The sequence below is a fragment of the Engystomops pustulosus genome, chromosome 1 (genome assembly GCF_040894005.1).
Source record: "Engystomops pustulosus chromosome 1, aEngPut4.maternal, whole genome shotgun sequence".
NCBI classification, from domain to species: Eukaryota; Metazoa; Chordata; class Amphibia; order Anura; family Leptodactylidae; genus Engystomops; species Engystomops pustulosus.
This window is the reverse complement of record NC_092411.1, coordinates 274,882,535-274,910,228: the sequence shown is the minus strand read 5'-3', so window position 1 is coordinate 274,910,228 and position 27,694 is coordinate 274,882,535. Positions and strand designations below refer to the sequence as shown.

The window sequence follows — 27,694 nt, the reverse complement described above, 5'->3', positions numbered from 1 at the left end:
ATGCATCATCAATAAATGCCTGCTAAAACGTCTAGGTTCATATATAAGGCGCACCTGATTATAAGGATGAATGACCAGCAGGTGGCAGACCTGTGCACAGTACAAGGCAGCTGTTGTCTGTAAGTACGGTTTATTTATAAGGCACACCTTTGATTTCTGAGAAAATCAATGGTTTTTTTGTGCGCCTTATAGTCCGAAGAATACGATATATACACTCACCGGCCACTTTATTAGGTACACCATGCTAGTAACGGGTTGGACCCCCTTTTGCCTTCAGAACTGCCTCAATTCTTCGTGGCATAGATACAACAAGGTGCTGGAAGCTCCTCAGAGATTTTGCTCCATATTGACATGATGGCATCACACAGTTGCCGCAGATTTGTCGGCTGCACATCCATGATGCGAATCTCCCGTTCCACCACATCCCAAAGATGCTCTATTGGATTGAGATCTGGTGACTGTGGAGGCCATTTGTGTCCAGTGACCTCATTGTCATGTTCAAGAAACCAGTCTGAGATGATTCCAGCTTTATGACATGGCGCATTATTCTGCTGAAAGTAGCCATCAGATGTTACAGGGTACATTGTGGTCATAAAGGGATGGACATGGTCAGCAACAATACTCAGGTAGGCTGTGGCGTTGTACCAAGGGGCCCAAAGAGTGCCAAGAAAATATTCCCCACACCATGACACCACCACCACCAGCCTGACCCGCTGATACAAGGCAGGATGGATCCATGCTTTCATGTTGTTGACGCCAAATTCTGACCCTACCATCCGAATGTCGCAGCAGAAATCGAGACTCATCAGACCAGGCAACGTTTTTCCAATCTTCTACTGTCCAATTTCGATGAGCTTGTGCAAATTGTAGCCTCAGTTTCCTGTTATTGGCTGAAAGGAGTGGCACCCGGTGTGGTCTTCTGCTGCTGTAGCCCATCTGCCTCAAAGTTGGACGTACTGTGCGTTCAGAGATGCTCTTCTGCCTACCTTGGTTGTAACGGGTGGCGATTTGAGTCACTGTTGCCTTTCTATCAGCTCAAACCAGTCTGCCCATTCTCCTCTGACCTCTGGCATCAACAAGGCATTTCCGCCCACAGAACTGCCGCTCACTGGATGTTTTTTCTTTTTCGGACCATTCTCTGTAAACCCTAGAGATGGTTGTGCGTGAAAATCCCAGTAGATCAGCAGTTTCTGAAATCCTCAGACCAGCCCTTCTGGCACCAACAACCATGCCACGTTCAAAGGCCACAAATCACCTTTCTTCCCCATACTGATGCTCGGTTTGAACTGCAGGAGATTGTCTTGACCATGTCTACATGCCTAAATGCACTGAGTTGCCGCCATGTGATTGGCTGATTAGAAATTAAGTGTTAACGAGCAGTTGGACAGGTGTACCTAATAAAGTGGCCGGTGAGTGTAGATAGGTATATAGATAGATATAAATAAAGGGATATATAATATTATCTCATTGGGCCACTAGGGGGAGTCCACTCTACTGCTTGAACAGTAACAAAAACATAAAGGGGAAAAAGTGGGATAGTTGAGGGAATTGCATTCAGATATAAGTGAATCTTGGAGTGATGAGACCATTTCACTTTTAGTGATTCTTAGAATTGTTCGATGCAAATGTAGTTTGAGCCCCTAGAAGAAGCCAAAGTTATCGGTCAAACAATGTCGGGTCATGCCCTCCTTCGGACTACAGGCCTGAATTCCACCATCCAAGTAGGGACTCGCCCTCTGTAGTGAAATTTCTGCCTTGGTTCGCATATCCCGGGCGTCTCCTGTGACGCGGATACAGTATACAGAGAAGGTTACATGTTGGCGCCGGCATGTTTGGTCAGCTGATCAGCAGCTGTACACTGAGCGGCGGATGATGGCGTGTCACAGCGTCAGCAAATTACCAGCAGTTCTCTACTACGTCCTGCTCTGCTCCCACCAGAGGGGAGTGTCCCCTCATCCACACTCCATTTACCTGTGAGAAAGATGAGCCTTATCCACGAGGTCTCAGTGAAATGAATACAAGAACGTCGCACCCTTCATAGCACCACCGAGGTGGCCGTGCATGGCATCTCCAAGAACTCCCATAGAGATAAACAGGGCAGCCCGAGCACGCGCAGCCGGGTGCTCCAGCCAGATCGGTGGTGTGATGGGTATATCTGACCCACGTTCTTGTGATTCGTGGGGGTTGTCCCAATGGCCCTGTCCACGTCTCCTCAATATTTTATATCTAAATATTTGATCCTCCCTCCTGCTTGAGCAGTGATGAGCCGTCATGGGTGGAGATTTATGAGCAGCGGCGTATGATAGTGGAAGGAGGTTACTGCACATTATTCTTTCGGTGCATACATACCCAGGTTCCTAAATAATAGATTATTCCTCTAATTTTCACTTCTGTTTGAAGCATTACAAGAAGCCCCTGAACACATTAGGCTTCTATAAATGACCAGGAGTGTCACAATGAGGGGATCGAGGGGTCACACTCCTGATTTTGGTCTGTAACTTAATAAATATATAACAGGAATAACTATAAATCCCACTTTGTTTCCTTCCCCCTTTGGCAATTTTTCCTACAGATTGTTGGCATTGACAAGATATTACTTAATTATTTGCATCACAAGGGCTCTGCTCCTACCCTGACAAGCAGGGCAAGAAGATATATTTATTGGCTGCTCTGCACAGAACAAATGATACATTTACATCAGAGACATTCTCATTGTATTACGGATGTATATAATTTAATAATCTGTATAATTACGAATATTTACTGTGTGAAGACCCCCTTATATTTTTTTGAAGGTGATTTTGACTGTCGCAGTTGTCGATATTAGCGGTTACAAATATTTTGTGTCAATGTTGTGTTTTTTTTTTTTTTTTTTTTTTTTTTTTTTTACTTTTCTGTGAATAAATGATAATATTCCTTCCCGCCAGGATGGCACCCCCTTAGCCGGCCTCATCCAGGATCACATGGTGTCCGGAGCCAGCATGACCATCCGCGGTTGCTTCTTCACCAGAGACCAGTACATGGAGCTGGTGTATAGAGGGCTGACCGATAAGAACGGCCGAGTAAAAGTCCTTCCACCTGCAATCATGAAGCCTTGTAAACTATGGACCGGAAAACAGGTAACATTGTGGCCTCGTGGTCTCTGGCTCTGCAAGGGATGGGAGGTAAATGTGGGGTGGTGGAGGCCTGAGCATTAGAATGGGGGACCACCGTCTTGTATCCAGGACACAAGAGGGCTCACTACCTCTGCTGTCTGCCTAGAATAGATACATCGTAACAAGCTTTGTTGTGTGAGTATTAAGAGTATATTACAGATGCTATACACATGCGTGAAATCCTAGGAATCCTATAGCTCTGAGGTCCGAAGGTGTGTAATGTGTATTTTATGTATTGTTTAACGCTGGAGGAGAGTCAAGAGTTAACATTTTGTCAATCCTGGTTTTAAAAAGGGTAAAAAGGTCACCTACTCCCTTGCTGCACAGGTGCTATTTCTCACTGCTGTAGTTCCTTGCATGGCCACAAGATGGAGCCTGATCCACTCCATATAGAGGTCATATAATGATAATAATGATTCCTTTATTTGTACAGATCACACAGATTGCGCAGCAATTGCCAAATCAGTCCATGTCCCCATGGGGCTCACAATCTAATCAACCTACCAGTATGTTTTGGAGTGTGGGAGGAAACTGGAGGACCCGGAGTAAACGCATGCAAACCCAGAGAGAATACAAACTCTTTGCAGATGTTTATCCTGGGACTTGAATCCAGGACCCCAGCACTGCAAGGCTGTAGTGCAAACCACTGAGCCACCATGTTGCCCAATTTTTATTAGAATTTTCCACCTAAAATGATAGGATACAATGGCCTCTTCATGTGCCGTAACCTTCACATGAAGGGTATTAATGGGTCAGTCACTTCTGTGGTTCTTCTGTTAGTCCTGTAGAAGTGTCCATGGATGTCTAGTGCCCACAGAGGATTATGGGACCCCTGTGGTTATCTTTGTGGGGGGGTCCTAGCAGTCAGCCCCCCTACTGATCACACACTTATCTTGTTCTATTTTATTGCTCTTGGTTCTCCTTGTGCCATATATGTATACAGTATGTTACCTTCATGGAGGTAAGTACCCAGACTTACCTGCTCATATTCTGTGCACTCTTGTATCCCAGGTGGTCTCTACGTTATTAATCAACGTAATCCCGGATCACTTCATACCCCTCAACCTATCGGGAAAAGCAAAGATCGGAGGGAAAGCCTGGGTGAGGAAAACTCCCCGCAGCATCCCTGGCTTCAACTCTGACTCTATGTGTGAGTCGCAGGTAAGTAGTCCATAGTGTTTATCATAGCAGATTTAGTATTGTGGATTATAGTGATGACTATGACTTCTTGTAGGTCATCATCAGAGATGGGGAGCTGCTCTGCGGGGTCCTGGATAAGGCACATTACGGCAGCTCGTCCTTCGGTCTTGTCCACTGCTGCTACGAGCTGTACGGTGGGGAGACCAGCGGGAAGCTACTTACCTGTCTGGCCCGGCTATTCACGGCCTACCTGCAGCTCTACCGGGGCTTCACTATGGGTAAGTTCTGCTCGGAGCTCTTCTTCAGGTCTTGGGCTATCTCCATTATGATATGTAGTAACTCTTCTGTGTTACAGGGGTGGAGGATATCCTGGTACGACCCTATGCGGATGAGGCCCGGGAGAAGATCGTGGAAAGTTCTCCGCTTTGTGGAGGAAGGGTAAGTCCTAATAATGTGCAGTGTTTGATAATCCTAGAAGATATAAGTGCTATCGATCCCGGGGTGTTGGAGGCCATTGTGTGTTCTGCGGTCATTAACCCATAATCTCCCCTTGGCCCAATCAATAAGGACAATAAACCCCATTGTGCTGCAGCTCATTTCCATCGATACGTTATCAGAAGGAGACCAGGTGTCCCTCCTGCTCGGCCTGGCAGAAAAATCTGTGTGCCTCATGTCTCATTGATCTCTGCATTTCCTGAAAATACCTTCCATGATCTGTGCCTCCAGAGGATGGGATCTGTTATAGGATCTCTCCTATAGTAATAATAGTATCCACGTTCTGGGGTCACACGTTGTATGGTCCTAGATGATCCATAGAAGTGAATGGAATTGGAGACCTGTGCAGTCAGTGATGTTATTTTCCCACTTCTAGGCCGTTCGCGCCGCATTCAACCTCCCACCGCTCTCCTCCGATGAGGAGGCCAGAGAGAAATGGCAGGACGCCCACCTCAACAAAGACCAGAGGGACTTCAACATGGTGGACCTGAAGTATAAGGAGGAAGTCAATCAGTTGAGCAACGAGATAAATCAGGTGAGGAGCCAGGAGGTGTACTTAAAGTATTTGAGTAAAGTGTCTTCTAGAGGAATTCATGGCGCCCTCGTGTGTCTTGTGGTAGCGTGCCTCATGATGCCCTCGTGTGTGTGTGTGTGTGTGTGTCTTCTGCCACGCGCCTCGTGAACCGCTCCTGTGTGTGTCTTCTGCACCTGTTTTTGTGTGTTCTAGGTGTGCGCCTCGTCACGCTCTTGTGTGTCTCCTAGGTGTGCGTCTCGTCACGCTCTTGTCTCTTCTAGGTGTGCGTCTCGTCACGCTCTTGTCTCTTCTAGGTGTGCGCCTCGTCACGCTCTTGTCTCTTCTAGGTGTGCGCCTCGTCACGCTCTTGTGTGTCTTCTAGGTGTGCGCCTTGTCACGCTCTTGTGTGTCTTCTAGGTGTGCGCCTTGTCACGCTCTTGTGTGTCTTCTAGGTGTGCGCCTTGTCACGCTCTTGTGTGTCTTCTAGGTGTGCGCCTCGTCACGCTCTTGTGTGTCTTCTAGGTGTGCGCCTTGTCACGCTCTTGTGTGTCTTCTAGGTGTGCGCCTCGTCACGCTCTTGTCTCTCTTCTAGGTGTGCGCCTCGTCACGCTCTTGTCTCTTCTAGGTGTGCGCCTCGTCACGCTCTTGTCTCTCTTCTAGGTGTGCGCCTCGTCACGCTCTTGTCTCTCTTCTAGGTGTGCGCCTCGTCACGCTCTTGTCTCTCTTCTAGGTGTGCGCCTCGTCACGCTCTTGTGTCTCTTCTAGGTGTGCGCCTCGTCACGCTCTTGTCTCTTGTAGGTGTGCGCCTCGTCACGCTCTTGTGTGTCTTCTAGGTGTGCGCCTCGTCACGCTCTTGTCTCTTCTAGGTGTGCGCCTCGTCACGCTCTTGTCTCTTCTAGGTGTGCGCCTCGTCACGCTCTTGTGTGTCTTCTAGGTGTGCGCCTCGTCACGCTCTTGTCTCTTCTAGGTGTGCGCCTCGTCACGCTCTTGTGTCTCTTCTAGGTGTGCGCCTCGTCACGCTCTTGTCTCTTCTAGGTGTGCGCCTCGTCACGCTCTTGTGTGTCTTCTAGGTGTGCGCCTCGTCACGCTCTTGTCTCTCTTCTAGGTGTGCGCCTCGTCACGCTCTTGTCTCTCTTCTAGGTGTGCGCCTCGTCACGCTCTTGTCTCTTCTAGGTGTGCGCCTCGTCACGCTCTTGTGTGTCTTCTAGGTGTGCGCCTCGTCACGCTCTTGTCTCTTCTAGGTGTGCGCCTCGTCACGCTCTTGTCTCTTCTAGGTGTGCGCCTCGTCACGCTCTTGTCTCTCTTCTAGGTGTGCGCCTCGTCACGCTCTTGTCTCTCTTCTAGGTGTGCGCCTCGTCACGCTCTTGTCTCTTCTAGGTGTGCGCCTCGTCACGCTCTTGTCTCTCTTCTAGGTGTGCGCCTCGTCACGCTCTTGTGTCTCTTCTAGGTGTGCGCCTCGTCACGCTCTTGTGTGTCTTCTAGGTGTGCGCCTCGTCACGCTCTTGTCTCTTCTAGGTGTGCGCCTCGTCACGCTCTTGTCTCTCTTCTAGGTGTGCGCCTCGTCACGCTCTTGTGTCTCTTCTAGGTGTGCGCCTCGTCACGCTCTTGTCTCTTCTAGGTGTGCGCCTCGTCACGCTCTTGTGTGTCTTCTAGGTGTGCGCCTCGTCACGCTCTTGTCTCTTCTAGGTGTGCGCCTCGTCACGCTCTTGTCTCTTCTAGGTGTGCGCCTCGTCACGCTCTTGTCTCTCTTCTAGGTGTGCGCCTCGTCACGCTCTTGTCTCTCTTCTAGGTGTGCGCCTCGTCACGCTCTTGTGTCTCTTCTAGGTGTGCGCCTCGTCACGCTCTTGTCTCTCTTCTAGGTGTGCGCCTCGTCACGCTCTTGTGTGTCTTCTAGGTGTGCGCCTCGTCACGCTCTTGTCTCTTCTAGGTGTGCGCCTCGTCACGCTCTTGTCTCTTCTAGGTGTGCGCCTCGTCACGCTCTTGTGTGTCTTCTAGGTGTGCGCCTCGTCACGCTCTTGTGTGTCTTCTAGGTGTGCGCCTCGTCACGCTCTTGTCTCTCTTCTAGGTGTGCGCCTCGTCACGCTCTTGTCTCTTCTAGGTGTGCGCCTCTTCACGCTCTTGTCTCTCTTCTAGGTGTGCGCCTCGTCACGCTCTTGTCTCTCTTCTAGGTGTGCGCCTCGTCACGCTCTTGTCTCTCTTCTAGGTGTGCGCCTCGTCACGCTCTTGTGTCTCTTCTAGGTGTGCGCCTCGTCACGCTCTTGTCTCTCTTCTAGGTGTGCGCCTCGTCACGCTCTTGTGTGTCTTCTAGGTGTGCGCCTCGTCACGCTCTTGTCTCTTCTAGGTGTGCGCCTCGTCACGCTCTTGTGTGTCTTCTAGGTGTGCGCCTCGTCACGCTCTTGTCTCTTCTAGGTGTGCGCCTCGTCACGCTCTTGTCTCTTCTAGGTGTGCGCCTCGTCACGCTCTTGTGTGTCTTCTAGGTGTGCGCCTCGTCACGCTCTTGTCTCTCTTCTAGGTGTGCGCCTCGTCACGCTCTTGTCTCTTCTAGGTGTGCGCCTCGTCACGCTCTTGTCTCTTCTAGGTGTGCGCCTCGTCACGCTCTTGTCTCTCTTCTAGGTGTGCGCCTCGTCACGCTCTTGTGTCTCTTCTAGGTGTGCGCCTCGTCACGCTCTTGTGTCTCTTCTAGGTGTGCGCCTCGTCACGCTCTTGTGTCTCTTCTAGGTGTGCGCCTCGTCACGCTCTTGTCTCTCTTCTAGGTGTGCGCCTCGTCACGCTCTTGTGTCTCTTCTAGGTGTGCGCCTCGTCACGCTCTTGTCTCTCTTCTAGGTGTGCGCCTCGTCACGCTCTTGTGTGTCTTCTAGGTGTGCGCCTCGTCACGCTCTTGTCTCTTCTAGGTGTGCGCCTCGTCACGCTCTTGTGTGTCTTCTAGGTGTGCGCCTCGTCACGCTCTTGTCTCTCTTCTAGGTGTGCGCCTCGTCACGCTCTTGTCTCTCTTCTAGGTGTGCGCCTCGTCACGCTCTTGTGTGTCTTCTAGGTGTGCGCCTCGTCACGCTCTTGTCTCTCTTCTAGGTGTGCGCCTCGTCACGCTCTTGTCTCTTCTAGGTGTGCGCCTCGTCACGCTCTTGTCTCTCTTCTAGGTGTGCGCCTCGTCACGCTCTTGTCTCTCTTCTAGGTGTGCGCCTCGTCACGCTCTTGTCTCTCTTCTAGGTGTGCGCCTCGTCACGCTCTTGTCTCTCTTCTAGGTGTGCGCCTCGTCACGCTCTTGTCTCTCTTCTAGGTGTGCGCCTCGTCACGCTCTTGTCTCTTCTAGGTGTGCGCCTCGTCACGCTCTTGTGTGTCTTCTAGGTGTGCGCCTCGTCACGCTCTTGTCTCTTCTAGGTGTGCGCCTCGTCACGCTCTTGTCTCTTCTAGGTGTGCGCCTCGTCACGCTCTTGTCTCTCTTCTAGGTGTGCGTCTCGTCACGCTCTTGTGTGTCTCCTAGGTGTGCGTCTCGTCACGCTCTTGTGTGTCTTCTAGGTGTGCGCCTCGTCACGCTCTTGTGTCTTCTAGGTGTGCGCCTCGTCACGCTCTTGTCTCTCTTCTAGGTGTGCGCCTCGTCACGCTCTTGTCTCTCTTCTAGGTGTGCGCCTCGTCACGCTCTTGTCTCTCTTCTAGGTGTGCGCCTCGTCACGCTCTTGTCTCTCTTCTAGGTGTGCGCCTCGTCACGCTCTTGTGTGTCTTCTAGGTGTGCGCCTCGTCACGCTCTTGTGTGTCTTCTAGGTGTGCGCCTCGTCACGCTCTTGTCTCTTCTAGGTGTGCGCCTCGTCACGCTCTTGTGTGTCTTCTAGGTGTGCGCCTCGTCACGCTCTTGTCTCTTCTAGGTGTGCGCCTCGTCACGCTCTTGTCTCTTCTAGGTGTGCGCCTCGTCACGCTCTTGTCTCTCTTCTAGGTGTGCGCCTCGTCACGCTCTTGTCTCTCTTCTAGGTGTGCGCCTCGTCACGCTCTTGTCTCTCTTCTAGGTGTGCGCCTCGTCACGCTCTTGTCTCTCTTCTAGGTGTGCGCCTCGTCACGCTCTTGTCTCTTCTAGGTGTGCGCCTCGTCACGCTCTTGTCTCTTCTAGGTGTGCATGCCGCTCGGTCTCCACAGACCTTTCCCAGAAAATAATTTGCAGCTGATGGTCCAGTCCGGAGCTAAAGGATCCACGGTGAACACTATGCAGGTGCTGGTCGTCATCTTCCTTCTATGTTTTGGACTTTTATGGCTCCTCCACTCAATGTCTTATTATTATGTTGTGTTTTTGCCCTTTTACAGATCTCCTGTCTCTTGGGTCAAATTGAATTGGAGGGTCGTCGGCCACCTCTGATGCCTTCTGGGAAGTCGCTGCCATGTTTCCAGCCGTATGACTTTGCTCCACGAGCGGGGGGCTTTGTCACTGGCCGCTTTCTCACTGGCATCAAACCTCCGGTAAGTGGTCGGGGGTGACTCTGTACCAGGCGTTGTTATAGTCTATAGTGCAAAGTGTACTGGGGGGGTGGAGATAGGTAAAAGGCTGGATTGTCTCAGAGCTGGTGGCTGGAGATTTAGCAGCCCACGGCTCCTCTCCCCCTCTCCATAGACATCTATGTAACATGTCGGCTTCTGTCCTTCTTGCTAGCAAGATGGAGTTCAGAACAAATGTAAGTTGAACTCTAAAGGAACCAAGTAATTGGAGACATAACTGTAGAGGTGGTCAGGCTTGTAACGGTGGGGCCTATTTCCCCTAAAATTTTCTGATCCTGTGTGTTGTCCCTCTGCCCTAGGAGTTCTACTTTCACTGTATGGCCGGGAGAGAAGGTCTTGTGGACACTGCTGTAAAGACCAGTCGGTCCGGTTATCTTCAGAGGTGGGTGGCAAGTTCTCCATCTTATCTCCAGTATGCCTGACCATCTGTGGTGGCCCTTCTAATGAGGAGATGGTGCACCACCGCACCGCCCCCCCCCCCCCCCCTCCCACATCACTCAGGTTGTCCTGCTAACGTTTTAGGTTCTCCTCCCTTCTTGTCTAGGTGCATCATTAAGCATATGGAGGGGCTGGTGGTGCAGTACGACCTGACGGTGCGTGACAGCGATGGCAGCGTGGTGCAGTTCTTGTATGGTGAAGACGGTGTGGATGTACCCAAGACACAGTTCCTGCAACCAAAGCAGTTTCCGTTTATTGCTGAGAACTACGAGGTATGTGACCCTATATAGTAGTTATATTCTTGTACATAGGGGGTAGTATTATAGTAGTTATATTCTTGTACATAGGGGACAGTATTATAGTAGTTATATTCTTGTACATAGGGGTCAGTATTATAGTAGTTATATTCTTGTACATAGGGGGAAGTATTATAGTAGTTATATTCCTGTACATAGGGGGCAGTATTACAGTAGTTATATTCCTGTACATAGGGGGCAGTATTATAGTAGTTATATTCCTGTACATAGGGGGCAGTATTATAGTAGTTATATTCTTGTACATAGGGGGTAGTATTATAGTAGTTATATTCTTGTACATAGGGGACAGTATTATAGTAGTTATATTCCTGTACATAGGGGGCAGTATTATAGTAGTTATATTCTTGTACATAGGGGGCAGTATTATAGTAGTTATATTCTTGTACATAGGGGGCAGTATTATAGTAGTTATATTCTTGTACATAGGGGCAGTATTATAGTAGTTATATTCTTGTACATGGGGGGCAGTATTATAGTAGTTATATTCCTGTACATAGGGGGCAGTATTATAGTAGTTATATTCCTGTACATAGGGGGCAGTATTATAGTAGTTATATTCCTGTACATAGGGGCAGTATTATAGTAGTTATATTCTTGTACATAGGGAGCAGTATTATAGTAGTTATATTCTTGTACATAGGGGGCAGTATTATAGTAGTTATATTCCTGTACATAGAGGTCAGTATTATAGTAGTTATATTCTTGTACATAGGGAGCAGTATTATAGTAGTTATATTCCTGTACATAGGGGCAGTATTATAGTAGTTATATTCTTGTACATAGGGAGCAGTATTATAGTAGTTATATTCTTGTACATAGGGGGCAGTATTATAGTAGTTATATTCTTGTACATAGGGAGCAGTATTATAGTAGTTATATTCTTGTACATAGGGAGCAGTATTATAGTAGTTATATTCTTGTACATAGGGAGCAGTATTATTGTACTTATATTCTTGTACATAGGGGCAGTATTATAGTAGTTATATTCTTGTACATAGGGAGCAGTATTATAGTAGTTATATTCTTGTACATAGGGGGCAGTATTATAGTAGTTATATTCCTGTACATAGAGGTCAGTATTATAGTAGTTATATTCCTGTACATAGGGGGCAGTATTATAGTAGTTATATTCCTGTACATAGGGGGCAGTATTATAGTAGTTATATTCCTGTACATAGGGGGCAGTATTATAGTAGTTATATTCTTGTACATAGGGGACAGTATTATAGTAGTTATATTCTTGTACATGTGGGGCAGTATTATAGTAGTTATATTCTTGTACATAGGGAGCAGTATTATAGTAGTTATATTCTTGTACATAGGGGGCAGTATTATAGTAGTTATATTCCTGTACATAGGGGGCAGTATTATTGTAGTTATATTCCTGTACATAGGGGCAGTATTATAGTAGTTATATTCTTGTACATAGGGAGCAGTATTATAGTAGTTATATTCTTGTACATAGGGGGCAGTATTATTGTAGTTATATTCTTGTACATAGGAGACAGTATTATAGTAGTTATATTCTTGTACATAGGGGGCAGTATTATTGTAGTTATATTCTTGTACATAGGAGACAGTATTATAGTAGTTATATTCTTGTACATAGGAGACAGTATTATAGTAGTTATATTCTTGTACATAGGGGGCAGTATTATTGTAGTTATATTCCTGTACATAGGGGCAGTATTATAGTAGTTATATTCTTGTACATAGGGAGCAGTATTATAGTAGTTATATTCTTGTACATAGGGGGCAGTATTATAGTAGTTACATTCTTATACATAGAGGGCAGTATTATAGTAGTTATATTCTTGTACATAGGGGGCAGTATTATAGTAGTTATATTCTTGTACATAGGGAGCAGTATTATAGTAGTTATAGTCTTGTACATAGGGGGCAGTATTATAGTAGTTATAGTCTTGTACATAGGAGGCAGTATTATAGTAGTTATAGTCTTGTACATAGGAGGCAGTATTATAGTAGTTATATTCTTGTACATAGGGGGCAGTATTATAGTAGTTATATTCTTGTACATAGTGGCAGTATTATAGTAGTTATATTCTTGTACATAGGGGGCAGTATTATAGTAGTTATATTCTTGCAGTAGCTGTAAGGCTAGATTCACACAATGTATCCCTGCCGTACCGTAGTACGGCATGCATACATCGGCGCTGCGGCGCTATAGGAAGATACGGCGCCGTATCAAGGGAAAAGATAGCTCATAGAAATGTATGGGGGACGTATATCGGCCGTACATACGTCCCCCATACATGTGTGTGACTGTAGCCTGTCTTTTTTTTTTTTTATTGTAGTATGACACTATATTCATATCTTCCATTATTGTACATTCTTGATTTTTAATTAATTAATTAAAGAAATCTCCTAGTTATTTGTACAGTATTTTAAAGGAAAGCTACCATTTTTTTATGCATTATGAGCCAAACATACTCTGAGAATGCTGTAGGTACATGGATGCAGAAACATAAAATTATGATAATGAGGTTCTTACCCCAATTATGCACTCATCCAGCATGCATAAGGCTGCCTCATCCACCCCCCATAAGCCTTCCTCCACATGAGCCTGTGGCATCATCCAGCTTTCCCAGTATCCTGAAGATCATTTTGCTGCAATGTCATTCAGGAACTTGGGAACGCTGGTTGCAGAATGACTGCCGTACATAAATAACGTTACTTTCACATACACAGACTGGACTAATCAACCTGTGCTTGATGACATAGCAGCTGGGTGGATAGTACAGCGATTGATTACTTCTGCCTGTCAGGCACAACACAGTGATGACGTATTCTCAGCTTATGCTGGGCAGGACAAGGCTGGAGCAGTACATAATCGGGGAAAGAGGAGTAGTGCGGGGTTAGCCGCAAAAGCGAGACCCTCATTATCATAATTTTATAATTGTTTTTTCAGCGAAACCACTCAGTTCAGGGCTTAAACAAGATATGTTTCTGCATCAGTGTAGCTCCAGCATTATCAAGGTATGTTTGGTTCATAATGCATAAAAACAAATGGTAGATTTTCTTTAAGTTCACGCATAACATTGTCATCTGGTTGTCATTCGGTTGCTATTGACCTGTGTGTGATAAAGGAGGATATAACTTATACATGCTGCCATATGGTCTTCAGTGATGGCTCTGGAGCTTGATCATAAAATAATCTTTACACCTAGAATTTATGATATTTGCTTTAGCCTCTGTGTGACCCATTCATAAAACCTTCTGGCACCGTAACCTTTGGAATCATTGAGCGATCAGAGGGGCATGATCTCTTATAGCAACAGGAAGCAACTAGTCCTAAACTATCAAGCTGGCTAGTTACAGGGGTATGATAAGTAATGTCATGTATGTACACAGTGACTGCACCAGCAGCAGAATAGTGAGTGCAGCTCTGGGGTATAATACAGGATGTAACTAAGGATCAGTACAGGATAAGTAATGTCATGTATGTACACAGTGACTGCACCAGCAGCAGAATAGTGAGTGCAGCTCTGGGGTATAATACAGGATGTAACTCAGGATCAGTACAGGATAAGTAATGTCATGTATGTACACAGTGACTGCACCAGCAGCAGATAGTGAGTGCAGCTCTGGAGTATAATACAGGATGTAACTCAGGATCAGTACAGGATAAGTAATGTCATGTATGTACACAGTGACTGCACCAGCAGCAGAATAGTGAGTGCAGCTCTGGGTATAATACAGGATGTAACTCAGGATCAGTACAGGATAAGTAATGTCATGTATGTACACAGTGACTGCACCAGCAGCAGAATAGTGAGTGCAGCTCTGGAGTATAATACAGGATGTAACTCAGGATCAGTACAGGATAAGTAATGTCATGTATGTACACAGTGACTGCACCAGCAGCAGAATAGTGAGTGCAGCTCTGGTGTATAATACAGGATGTAACTCAGGATCAGTACAGGATGAGTAATGTCATGTATGTACACAGTGACTGCACCAGCAGCAGAATAGTGAGTGCAGCTCTGGAGTATAATACAGGATGTAACTCAGGATCAGTACAGGATAAGTAATGTCATGTATGTACACAGTGACTGCACCAGCAGCAGAATAGTGAGTGCAGCTCTGTGGTATAATACAGGATGTAACTGAGGATCAGTACAGGATAAGTAATGTCATGTATGTACACAGTGACTGCACCAGCAGCAGAATAGTGAGTGCAGCTCTGGGGTATAATACAGGATGTAACTGAGGATCAGTACAGGATAAGTAATGTCATGTATGTACACAGTGACTGCACCAGCAGCAGAATAGTGAGTGCAGCTCTGGGGTATAATACAGGATGTAACTCAGGATCAGTACAGGATAAGTAATGTCATGTATGTACACAGTGACTGCACTAGCAGCAGAATAGTGAGTGCAGCTCTGGGGTATAATACAGGATAAGTAATGTCATGTATGTACACAGTGTCGGCACCAGCAGCAGAATAGTGAGTGCAGCTCTGGGGTATCATACAGGATGTAACTCAGGATCAGTACAGGATAAGTAATGTCATGTATGTACACAGTGACTGCACCAGCAGCAGAATAGTGAGTGCAGCTCTGGAGTATAATACAGGATGTAACTCAGGATCAGTACAGGATAAGTAATGTCATGTATGTACACAGTGACTGCACCAGCAGCAGAATAGTGAGTGCAGCTCTGGAGTATAACACAGGATAAGTGTACTCTCTGTGTGATAGACCCTGTAACCTTTGCTTTCTCCGTCTCTGTACATACATGGTATACACAGACCTTGTTACATACTTTGGTCCTTGACCATTTCCATTTTTTCTTATCCGGAAATGTACTTTAGTTTTTGGTAATATCTTTTCCTTTCAAAGGTGATCAAAAAGTCTAAGCGCTTGGATGAAGTCTTGAGTAAAATGGATTCTGAGAAGGCACAACTCCATAGCAGGGCTATCCGAAAGTGGAGAGCGACGCACCCTACTCCTTCCCAAAGAATGGGGGCTTTCCTATTGTACTCTCAAAAGAAGATGGCCTATTACAATGAGCAATTTCCAGAGGGATTTAATTTCGATGGAAGGACTGAGGCAGTGGTTCAGGTGAGACACCAGTTGTCATAGGGACCGCTACTGCTGCAATGCACTTCCTGGGCGTGTCCTGACCACAGGAAGTGCTAGTGGACGCTGCTCTGCCAATCACAAATTGAATTGGTGAACCGATTGGCTTTGTTTCTGAATACATTTGCAGCTTTACCGTGCGACCATTATTCATTATTCTCATGTGCTTTTTGACGATATCTGTGGTTTTATTTTTGATATATTTTTTTCTCCTTAGCTACAAGAGAATTGGCGTGAACTGCCCGATAAGGTACAGAACAAGTACAAGAAGCGGTCAGCGCACATTCCCGATCCTTGTGTCTCGGTTCTCCGCCCTGATCTCTATTTTGGATCGGTGTCCGAAAAATTTGAAGACCAAGTGGAAGCGTTTACCGTTCAACGGGATATGGACAGCAGCACCCGCTATGAGAGGTCCAGGGTGTCGTCTGACAGGTGAGTGACTGCATGGTGTGCGGCACATCGAGTTATGATGTGATCCACATCTTCAGGGTCCTTGCATGTTCCCAATCATTCAAGCAGCATTTTATTTACTACATTATTTTTATCCCATTCCCTTATAAAGAATGGCTGCACCATTATACCAGCTGTCATACCTCTTGTCATCCTCATAGACTGTAAGCTCTTGTGTCACCCCTCATCCTCATAGACTGTAAGCTCTTGTGCCTCCCCCCTCATCCTCATAGACTGTAAGCTCCTGTGTCACCCCCCCTCATCCTCATAGACTGTAAGCTCCTGTGTCACCCCCCCCTCATCCTCATAGACTGTAAGCTCCTGTGTCACCCCCCCCTCATCCTCATAGACTGTAAGCTCTTGTGTCACCCCCCCTCATCCTCATAGACTGTAAGCTCTTGTGTCACCCCCCCTCATCCTCATAGACTGTAAGCTCTTGTGTCACCCCCTCATCCTCATAGACTGTAAGCTCTTGTGTCACCCCCTCATCCTCATAGACTGTAAGCTCTTGTGTCACCCCCTCATCCTCATAGACTGTAAGCTCTTGTGTCACCCCCTCATCCTCATAGACTGTAAGCTCTTGTGTCACCTCCCTCATCCTCATAGACTGTAAGCTCTTGTGTCACCTCCCTCATCCTCATAGACTGTAAGCTCTTGTGTCACCTCCCTCATCCTCATAGACTGTAAGCTCTTGTGTCACCTCCCTCATCCTCATAGACTGTAAGCTCTTGTGTCACCCCCTCATCCTCAGACTGTAAGCTCTTGTGTCACCTCCCTCATCCTCATAGACTGTAAGCTCTTGTGTCACCCCCTCATCCTCATAGACTGTAAGCTCTTGTGTCACCCCCTCATCCTCATAGACTGTAAGCTCTTGTGTCACCCCCTCATCCTCATAGACTGTAAGCTCTTGTGTCACCTCCCTCATCCTCATAGACTGTAAGCTCTTGTGTCACCTCCCTCATCCTCATAGACTGTAAGCTCTTGTGTCACCCCTCATCCTCATAGACTGTAAGCTCCTGTGAGCAGGGCCCTCACTCCCATTGTTCCATATGACTATGTTATTACTCTGTAATGTATACATTTATTTGTATATATTCTTCTAGAATCCCTAAAGCGCTATGGAATATGATGGCGATATATAAGATAACTATTCTGATTGAAGCAGCTTTATTCTCTCTCCCTTCTACTCATCACTGCATCTCCCGGCAGCCTGCTGATCAGACAGACTCCTGTCTCCGTGATAGACATGGACGTCCACTTAGTTTTTTTAGGTGTCATCATAGAAAATTTTGAAGGGTTGTTACAATGCCCCCTGCAGGCAGAAACATGAATGACTCTAGCTGCCCTTGTGATGCTGTGCTCAGGGATTATGGGATGGATAAGGAACTGCAGAGAGAGAAATCTAACAGTGAAATTAGAGTCTGATCTGGAGTATATAATATATACTGTGTGTGTAGCTATATATATGTATGTGGAAGAAATTAGGATACACCTTTTAGTGTAGCTGTGAATTGTTTTGGATTTATCAGAAAAATGAAGAGGTAAAGAAATATATTTTGTATACGCTGAGGACTAGTCACTAACTTTTAATAAACTTTGCATAATTCAGCAGTAGAAGTGAAGAGAAGCTTTTTGTTATGTAACTTACCTGAGGAAAATTTTTCCTTCCCCACTTACTTGGCTGCTCTGATTACTTAGAAGTCTATGGAGAGGGAGGGGGGAGAGTGAGCTGCAGCTGCAGCCAGGTCTCTACTTCTCCGCTCCTAAAGGTTTATGTTTTGGACACAGCTTAAAGACGTTGCTGCAGCTGAAATGGCAGCGAGCTTTGTCTGAACCCGGGGACGCGGTGGGACTTCTTGCAGCTCAGAGCATCGGAGAGCCGTCCACCCAGATGACACTCAACACTTTCCACTTTGCCGGCAGAGGAGAGATGAATGTCACTCTTGGTATTCCCAGGTAAGTGGTTCCATGCTGCGGGGGGTATCTTGGATTGGTAAGGTGCCGCTAGAGAGGATATACATATCATTTACCCTAAACGTCTATGTTACCAAAGCCCCTCTGTGTTGAAGCTTCTAGGATGGTTACACTGTCTCTCCCTTTCCCCCCTCAGCATTCCACCCCCCCCCTCCCTTTTCCTGATATAATATCGCTACATTCCATGTTTCAGCACACAGTAAGAGGTAGTGCTCATGCACAGTGTAACAGCCTGTGAAGCGGCAGTACAGTTGGGCTCTGAACTGTCCCAGGAGCCCTTCAGCCTCAGTAGAATAATTTTAAAAGTTGATTTTAGAAAGAAGGAGGCCATAGATGGCATATATAAATAGTTTACCACAGTCCCGGAGCTTGGATCGATGAGTAAGTGTCCCTGGTTTATCAGATTGTGATTATTTCCATTAATAATAATTGTTGTCCTTTCGCCTTTCAGACTTAGAGAAATTCTCTTGATGGCGAGCTCCAATATAAAGACTCCTATGATGAGCATCCCTGTCCTCCCCACAAAGAAAGCCTTGAAGAAGGTGAAAAAGCTGAGGAAAGAACTGTCCCGCGTGTGTCTGGCGGAGGTGAGTCTGACGCTTCATGTGGGGGAGTCGCCCACTTACCCCTAAAGGGGCTGTGTCATAATATGTCACCCCATTAACTTACCAGCACCCTAAGGTAGAAGAGGTAATGTCTAGAATTCCCTATTATGTGAAATCTCACTCGTTTACCGAAAAGAAAATCTCCGAAGTGAAGTGACAATGAGCAAAGTAGAGTCATATTTTGCCAGTGATGAGGTTGCACAGGAGTGTCACTTTAAGCGCCCCTTTTCCTATAGTACCTAGAGACTTGCTGTTGGGGTCGTATTCTCCTCTTTTACAGATCACATCAGGCTTGTGGTCCTGTGAGATACAGGCAGTAATCCACATCCAGTATTTATTTACATGCCTCTATCTCTGGTTCTACTTTACAGAACCACAAGCCTGAAATGATCTTAAAAATTAGATTATTTTCTTTGTTATGACACCTGTACTATGTTTCTAGCTGCTATAGAACTGCTAGAGGTGTCTGAAGTGAGACATTCCCCTGCAGCCTCTAAATTTGACTCCTCTCCGGTAAAATCTGACTCTTCTCTGCTCATTTTTAATTGACGTAATTGGAAGAGTTTTTTTTTTTTTTTAATAGGTAAAAGGGTGAGATTTCATATAAGAGGGAAGACTAGAAACATTTCATCCATTACCTGGTGGGGTAGGATTAGAGTCACTCTTAAAGGGATTTTCCAGACTGTTTGTCTACACATAGGTCATTTGTAGGTACAGTAAAGAATGGTTAGTAAACACCTGCTCTGTTCACAGAATTGTGACTGCAGCTCTGCAGCATATTACATACATAAAGGATACAGAATCTTTTTTATGTATATTAATCAGGTAAACTGTTATGAGCCCTGAGTGTTCATCATGGGTACATTTTTGGACCCCCCTTTCCCACCAGCGCATCATGGCAGGGGACTGTCTTAGCATCTTTCTATATCTGAACAGGCATGTGCAAGAGAATGGACTCTGGATAGAAGTAGCGGTACTGATCCAAAATCTAAGTACCATATATACTCAAGTATAAGCCTAGTTTTTCTGCACTTAAAAAGTGCTGAAAACCCAAACTCTGCTTATACTCGAGTAAAAAAAGATATATATCAAAACTCACCTTTCTGGCTTCCCCCGCTGCTGGCTATATACTGGGGGATATGGGCTGGCAGGCTATATACTGGGGGGCAGGTGCTGGCTATATACTATGGGGCAGGGTTCGGCAGGCTATATAATGGGGAGGCTGTGACCAATGCATTTCCCACCCTCGGGTTATACTCGAGTCAATAGGTTTCCCAGGTTTTTGTAGTAAAATTGGGGGCCTCGGCTTATACTTGGGTCAGCTTATACTCGAGTATATACGGTATCTAAAGGAAATCTACCATCACAGTCCTTCCTGATAAAACAGGGACATTACTCCTAGATCCAGGCACTGTGAATGTGAGAATCTCCGTTATCCTAGACCTCCTTCCTTCTAAAATCAACAAAATTATGCTACTGAGGCTCTGGGGGATGTTACCAGAACCCCTCCGTGCGGTAGCTTCACAGGCTGTTAATGTAAGGGTTGGGGGGGGGGTTCTGCACACTGTGTGGTAGAGTGAGATTACATGAGGGGGAGACAGTGTAACAGCCTGAAGCTACTGCATGAAGGGGCACTGGTAACTACCCCCAGATCTCTTCTGGCTCATATTCATGATTTTGCAAGTTGAAGTGAGGCGGCCATGGATAATAAATATAAGAAGATCATCACAGTCTCGGTGCCTGGATCTAGGAGTAATGTCCATGATGGATTTTCATGGTAGATTTCTGTTGGATTTGCATCAGTTCCCTCAATAAGCCCCAATGGAGAGATGACTTACTGTAGATCTGTATGGTTAGTGAGCCCATCCCTTTAACACGCCGGGAGGGTTGTTACCCTGTGATTATCGTGATTCATTATCTGAGATGATGATCTCACTCCCTCGTAAAGCGTTACGGTCCCTGCCGCGTGCCGCTGCCTGCAGCTCCCTCCCTGCTTAACGAGAAGGAAGTATTAATTAGTCCTATAAAGCGGATAATGAATTGTGTTCTTGGATGTGAGTGCCAGGAGGAAAACCACAGAGGAGCCGACTTAACGGGACACTCCAGTCACTGCCTTATACCTGGTGCAGGGCCTGAAGGGAGGAGCAAGGACTCCAGGTTGTAGCAAGACTTCGAGTCCTGCTACTCCCCCCAGGTCCTGCTCAATGAAATAGCTGTGACTACACTGTCCCTTTAAAAGGCCGTTTCCTTGTATAAGATAGTGATGCGAGATCATGTGACCGATCACCGATGTCTCCAGGATCCCTATTCCCTGTCTTTCCGGATCGATTTCTGTGGAATGCGAGCATAATGATAAGATAGATAGCGGGTGTATTGTTGTGACTCCTATAAGTGCACGGGTTATATGGACTGCGGACTCTATTACATGTGCAGACAAGATGCCCCCCCCCCCCCCCCCCCCCCTGGGGACGTAGAGACCGGCATTGTATGGGAACAGTCCATTAGGAATGTAATGGAAGAGTCATCCCCACCCATGATGGGTGCACACCCTCTGTTTAGGAAAATCTTTGTTGGGTATCTCGTTTTTTGACTAAATTAAAATAAAATTGGTAGAAACCCAATTCCCTTTTGATTTAATATCAGGATTGTCAAACAGAACTGGAGAGATCCACTGCTTGAGGTAGGTTAGAAACAATATTTGATATCCCACGGTCCTGGGGGTGTTGCACCCCTGATAGTCTTCCTTAGGGGGGATTATGTTAGCTCTGGTATAGATTATGGGGGGTCGTCGGTTCTTGGGTGGTCTAGGGTCAGGAGTTAGACCAACAAGAGCTGAAATATTATCTTCTACTTCTTGATGGACAAGGGAGGGGTTTCTAATTGATATTTGCGTGGTGTAGGGTAATGTATCTTTGTCCTTTTGTAGTGTAGGCATAAGGTATAAGGGGGTTAATCTGTGATTCCCTGGTGGGCTAGGGTGGTGGTCTTTAGTTCATACTCCTTATTTTTGGTCAAGGGAGACCATTCCCGGCCTTCATATGTTCATCCCTGGTGGGGGGGGGGGGCGGAGGTGTAGGTGCGGGCACGGCTCGGGGCACTCTATGGCCGCCATCATGGCCCTCGTGGTGGCATTAATGCTGAGATCTCTTCTCGTTTTCCAGTTGTTGCATAAGATGGATGTGGAGGAAACCCTCAATATTAGAGAGAAAGAGAAACGCAGGAAATATCACATCTACAAAATAAAATTCCACTTTTTGCCTTACGAATGTTACCGGCATGAGAAATGCTTGACACCCGAAGATATCCTACACTTCATGGAGAGCAGGTGTGTACGCCCGTCCGATTTGTTAGACTCCTCCCCCTCTACCCGCTTTCCTGGGGCTTGGTTATCGGATACATGTGACACTCTGTTGGAATTTTTTTTGTCTAGCCCCATCCATCCTGAGTCGCTGCTGTAGGACCAGCACCCGATTTTTAGACTCTCTGCTGTCAGGTGGGCGGTGCCAGAGTTTTTGTCCCGCCCACCTGACGTGATGGATCCTAATTAGAATAATGGGGTAGATTGCTAGTGGAATAATGGTGGGGCTAGTAATAACAAAAATGTAACTGCCTTGAGATGAAGTAACGATGCGATGGATTCCATTCTGCAGGTTCTTCCGGATCACATTGGATTCCCTCCAAAGGAGATGCGCCAGGTACGCCACCTTTAGCGATGTCAGCAGCAGAAAGGCGTCGCGGAAAGATTTGGCTGAAGTTGGGGAGTCTACAGAGACACAGGTGGGATATGAAATGACAGCTATTCCTCTAGTTTTACCCTACACATGCACCCTCAGCAGAGCCTCGCAAACCAATGGGCCAGTCCTTCCTACTTCTGAATCTGCTGATCCAGTGGAGGTCCATGATATGTTAGTGCAGCAGTGGGGGGTGGGGGGTGGGGGGGTCACAGGTGGATGTATGTAATAATCCCCCTCCACTTATACAGAGCACAGGTGACTGTGTGCCGACTCCATATCTGGACACAGCCGGCTCGCTGCGCCCTCCTTTTATTGACCTTGGTGTTTTTATGTACTGGCAGTGGGAGATAAGCCGCGCCTACTCACAAGTCTCCAGTCGTTGAGTATTCACACAATAAGGATGGAAGGCAAATGATATGTAGTCTGTGTAGTTTTCTTTTAGGCTTGTTCTATGACTAATGTATAGAATGTTCTTCTATAGTAATGATATCAATGAATCAATTTCTATTCTTATTCCTTATCCATGATTCGATTCCCACCATTAATGAGAACAAGCTCCTAGTCTAGTATGCTGACTGCCACTCCTCAATACTACAGGAGCATCAGGAATTGCTGAGCACAGCGCGCGGCTACAATAATAAATGTCTCTGGTACATTCTTATAGAGTGAGATCCCTGAAGGCTGTGCTCTGCAATTTCTTACCACTTCATAAGTACTGAATAGAGCGGCAGTATGGATTCTAGACCTGACATTCTCATGATGTGGGGGGGGGGGGGTTATACACAGGATATTCTTATAATTCATGGATTAAAAATGGGGGCTAAATTGAACAGCACATATTTCCCTGAATATAACTGAGGATTTATCTATTGCATATATATTTGCAGTAACACGGAGCGTGTCCCCAATTTTTTTTTTTTTTTTTTTTTTTGCTTGCTAGGAAAACCAAGAAGGTGATGGCGAAGAACCCGATATTGTAGATGCAGAAGCCGAGGAGGGCGATGCTGACGCTACAGATGCCAAACTAAAGAAGAAGAAAGAAGAGGAGGTGAAGTGTCTGTTTATTCCATCTGAAAGAGAATCCTTCAGCCTGGGTCACATATAGGTCCTTAGGGGACATTCCCATGGCTGTGTGGATTTTGGGTGGGCACAGGGTCGGGAGGAGGAGGGGTGAGCGCTCTTCACCCCTCCTCCCTCCATAGGCAGAAGAGCGGCCGCCCAACTCGGGCGACACACTTTGTGCTCACCATCACCAGGAGCCGTAGAAGTCCATGTGCGACCAGATGGCGGCCCCTATAACGGGCGTGTGAATGCACCCTTGTACTGGGAAGGCCGTATGGAGTGTGCCTACAGGCCGAGCCTTCTCCGTACAGGGCGGGTGTCTCTTACATTTGATTCGGGCTAAGAAGTTTCTGGGGGTATCCGCTGGGCCTTGTTTTGGAACCGATTTAAGTTCTGAGAGTGCAAGTTGGGTACAGCAGGGAGAAGCTCTTAGATGTCGGCCATATTGTGTATATTAGTTACATTGTCATGTCTCCGGTAGATGGATTATGAAAGCGAAGGGGAAGAAGAGGAGGAATTGATGGCGATTCCAGAACCTGAAGAAGAGCAAGATGAGGAGAACCCGGAGAAAGAGTCAGAGAAGAAGGATGGTGAAGAGGACGAGGTGCTGCCATCTGACGACGACCTCATTCCCTCACCTTCAGGATCGGATAACGAGGAAAGTGATGAAGAAGAACAGGGTCATGATGAGCGGGTGAACCGCGTCATGGACATCTCCGATAATATAGAAGGCTATTCTTATGATGTGGAGAACAGCCAGTGGTGCGAGGTAAGATCTGGCCGGAGGGTCACCTGAGGTCAACCATTCACCTACTACCCCCGGGTAGTTTTACACTGTATATAATATGTATGTATACAGAGGACCCCCAGCCCATAAATGTCCTACAGCTTTGTGTCTTTTGTAGTAAGGACATTCGTATGACCTTCTTGCATTCAGAGGTAGTGACCCTGTACATGGCTAATACAATGGTCTACAGTCTGCAATGCTCTAGGATCTTAATGGCCTGGATTCTTAGACTGATACATTGTAACGAGCCATCATCTAGATGGGTGCAGCCGCTACTGATGTGTATAGCTCACGGAGTAACGTGTTACCCCCTTTCTCCTCCTCCTAAAGATCACGTTGAGGCTGCCGCTCATGAGGATTCACTTCGACATCTCCTCCGTCCTCCAGTCCCTGGCGCAAAACATTATGATCCACGAGACCAAAGGGATAACGCGCTGTCTCCTCAACGAAACCACAAACGCAAAGGGGGAGAAGGAGCAAGTCTTGAACACCGAAGGCATCAACCTCCAGGAGATGTTCAAATACAAAGATGTAAGTGATGGTAACCCAGGGTCTCCTCCGATACATGGGGGGCAAACTGGGCATTTGTACAGGGCACAACATCACAGGGGGGCTCCATAATTACATATACAAGATAACCCTCTTTTACGATACAACAACCTTCTCCTGACAGATCCTGGACCTGAACCGCCTGTACTCAAACGATGTCCACGCAATGACCGCAACGTACGGCATCGAGGCTGCGGTGAGGGTGGTGAAGAAGGAAATCAAAGACGTGTTTGCTGTGTATGGTAAGAGGCAGCGAGATAAAACGTAATCAGGGAAATTAAAGGGTTTTTTTTTTTTTTGTTAGGTTTGAAGAAATTAAAGGGCTCGTCCACTTTCTGCAAAGTGAATGTTACTGTTTGTGTAATGGAAAGTTCTACATTTTGTTTTTCCAATATACTTTGTGTATTAACTTGCCACTGTTCTTTAGATCTCTGCTTGCTGTCATTCTATAGGAAGCTTCATAGTTTACTTCCTATAGATAGAAAACAGTCTCTCGTCATGTGATGTCACACAGGTGCATGGCTTGTTAGAACACACAGCTCTGATTATATACCGAGCCGTGCACCTGCGACATCACATGACCAGGGATATACCAAGCCGTGCACCTGTGTGACATCACATGACCAGGGATATAACCAGCTGTGCACCTGTGAGACATCACACAACCAGGGATATAAGAAACCGTGCACCTGTGTGACATCACACAACCAGGGATATAAGAAGCCGTGCACCTGTGTGACATCACACGACCAGGAATATAACGAGCCGTGCACCTGTGTGACATCACATGACCAGGGATAAAACAAGATTTGTGACATCACATGACCAGGGATATAACAAGCCGTGCACATGTGTGACATCTCATGACCAGGGATATAATGAGCCATGCACCTGTGAGACCTCACATGACCAGGGATATAACCAGCTGTGCACCTGTGTGACATCTCATGACCCGGGATATAATGAGCCATGCACCTGTGAGACCTCACATGACCAGGGATATAACCAGCTGTGCACCTGTGTGACATCACATGACCAGGGGTGTAACAAGCCGTGCACCTGGCTGACATCACACAACCAGGGATATAAGAAGCCGTGCACCTGTAAGGCATCACATGACCAGGGATATAACGAGCCGTGCACCTGTGTGACATCACACAACCAGGGATGTAACGAGCCGTGCAACTGTGAGACATTGCATGATCAGGGATATAACGAACCGTGCACCTGTGTGACATCGCATGACCAGGGACCTGTGTTTATCAACAGGATTCAAACAATGAAGCTTCCTGTAGAAGAACAGCAAGCAGAGATCTAGAAAACTGCAAGGAATTGATATAGAAAGTATATTGGAAAATTGTAGAACATTTCATTACACAAACGGCATCAATTATTTGCTGGACATGGGAGAATCACTTTAGGGTGAGGTAGTTGTATTTTTGGAGTCATTTGGAGATCCTGCTCTTACAGTGTAATTCAGATCAGGCATTATACAGTGATGATAGGTTCCCTATAAAGAGAATGTGTCAGCAGATTTTACCCCACTGAACTACTACAGGCAGGGGATGACATGTCCTTCTTAGAATTCCCTCTTTTACACATCTTATGGCTTTGTGACCTACAGAACCAGAGATACAGAGAACTAAAGATCCAGTTCCCACCTCTTCCTTATCTGCTTTGTATGTCCAGTTCTGTAGCTCACAGAACCATAAGCTAAAATTATGAGCTTCTTATCTTTAACATGACACCAAGCTTGTTTCTAGGTGCTATAACGCCTGGCTTCAGTAGTGACCCCCCTACCCCGGAAACTACTAAACCTGACTCTACTCATGTGAAAATGAGTCATATTTTCCTGATTTTGTATGTGATGTTGTGGATCACTCACTGCCTCTCCCTCCTCTTTATCCTACAGGTATAGAGATAGACCCCCGTCACCTCTCCCTTGTCGCAGACTATATGTGTTTTGAGGGAGTTTATCGGCCTCTTAACCGCAACGGGATTCGATCCAACTCCTCGCCTTTCCAGAAAATGACCTTCGAGACCAGCTTCCAGTTCTTAAAGGACGCCACATTGAGAGGTAAGTGCTCCAGAACTATACAACTGTGCCTGGGGTCTGGGAAGGGGGGGGCATTCCGCTACCATTCTGAACGCAGCTCTGGATGTGAATGGAGCAGTAAATGCTTCCACCTTGATATCTTTGGATGATGTCATGTGACGCATCACATGATCAGATCCTGTGATACTGTATAACCCTGCTACATCTGTGTAACTTGTTCTCTTTTTTTTTTTTTTTTCAGGTGCGAAAGACTGTCTTGAGTCGCCGTCCGCTTGTCTTGTGGTGGGGAAAGTTGTCAAAGGAGGAACAGGATTGTTTGACCTTAAACAGCCAATGAAATAAACCTGAAGGACTAACAATCAGAGCCAGGAGACGGAGGGTTAATGTACCGCGCGGAGTCCTGCCGCGATATATCCAGCCTTTGTGTAGCCTCGGAAGGACGATCCGGCAACGAGCGGAGCGGTCACTCACAGCACGACCGATTACCCAGAGCTTTCCAGCTGCTGCCTGGCGCCACCACATTACAGCATCAGCCCCGAGTGTGACTCTCGTGTGTAAATGTTTACAAATGTAAAATGTATGAGAATAGCGATTTGTAATAAAGTATATGAACCCAAACGGGCCAGAACTTTTCAGCATTTTACAATAGATTTTCCTGTTATTACTCGCTGCAGACATCACACAATCCACACGTTGGCGGCTGTGGAACCTCGCACTACATGTCACTTCCTGGGGAAACCATGCAATATATACTTCATCTGCTGCAGAACCTCTCAGTACACACCTCAGATGCTGCAGAACCTCACAAAGTGCAAACCAATTTCTGCGGAGGTCTCACT

At 46.5% G+C, this 27,694-nt stretch overlaps 1 protein-coding gene across 2 annotated transcripts in view; it reads left to right on the top strand.

The window, feature by feature from the left end:
* POLR1A (RNA polymerase I subunit A) overlaps positions 1 to 27,490 on the top strand; it is a 47,741-nt gene extending 20,251 nt beyond the window's left edge. The window contains exons 14-34 of one of the 2 annotated variants that reach the window (XM_072126260.1): positions 2,928 to 3,119; positions 4,167 to 4,316; positions 4,390 to 4,573; positions 4,651 to 4,733; positions 5,167 to 5,325; positions 9,401 to 9,499; positions 9,592 to 9,744; positions 10,080 to 10,162; positions 10,325 to 10,490; positions 15,399 to 15,620; positions 15,856 to 16,070; positions 17,877 to 18,044; positions 18,514 to 18,649; positions 21,829 to 21,992; positions 22,318 to 22,444; positions 23,342 to 23,449; positions 23,945 to 24,232; positions 24,581 to 24,781; positions 24,924 to 25,041; positions 26,712 to 26,876; positions 27,097 to 27,490. In XM_072126260.1, the coding sequence (XP_071982361.1) occupies positions 2,928 to 3,119; positions 4,167 to 4,316; positions 4,390 to 4,573; positions 4,651 to 4,733; positions 5,167 to 5,325; positions 9,401 to 9,499; positions 9,592 to 9,744; positions 10,080 to 10,162; positions 10,325 to 10,490; positions 15,399 to 15,620; positions 15,856 to 16,070; positions 17,877 to 18,044; positions 18,514 to 18,649; positions 21,829 to 21,992; positions 22,318 to 22,444; positions 23,342 to 23,449; positions 23,945 to 24,232; positions 24,581 to 24,781; positions 24,924 to 25,041; positions 26,712 to 26,876; positions 27,097 to 27,197 (3,282 nt within the window). In that variant the 3' untranslated portion in view covers positions 27,198 to 27,490. The remainder of the gene's footprint in view (positions 1 to 2,927; positions 3,120 to 4,166; positions 4,317 to 4,389; positions 4,574 to 4,650; positions 4,734 to 5,166; positions 5,326 to 9,400; positions 9,500 to 9,591; positions 9,745 to 10,079; positions 10,163 to 10,324; positions 10,491 to 15,398; positions 15,621 to 15,855; positions 16,071 to 17,876; positions 18,045 to 18,513; positions 18,650 to 21,828; positions 21,993 to 22,317; positions 22,445 to 23,341; positions 23,450 to 23,944; positions 24,233 to 24,580; positions 24,782 to 24,923; positions 25,042 to 26,711; positions 26,877 to 27,096) is intronic. The other variant, XM_072126261.1, reaches the window with a different exon arrangement.
* Positions 27,491 to 27,694: the final 204 nt, after the last annotated feature.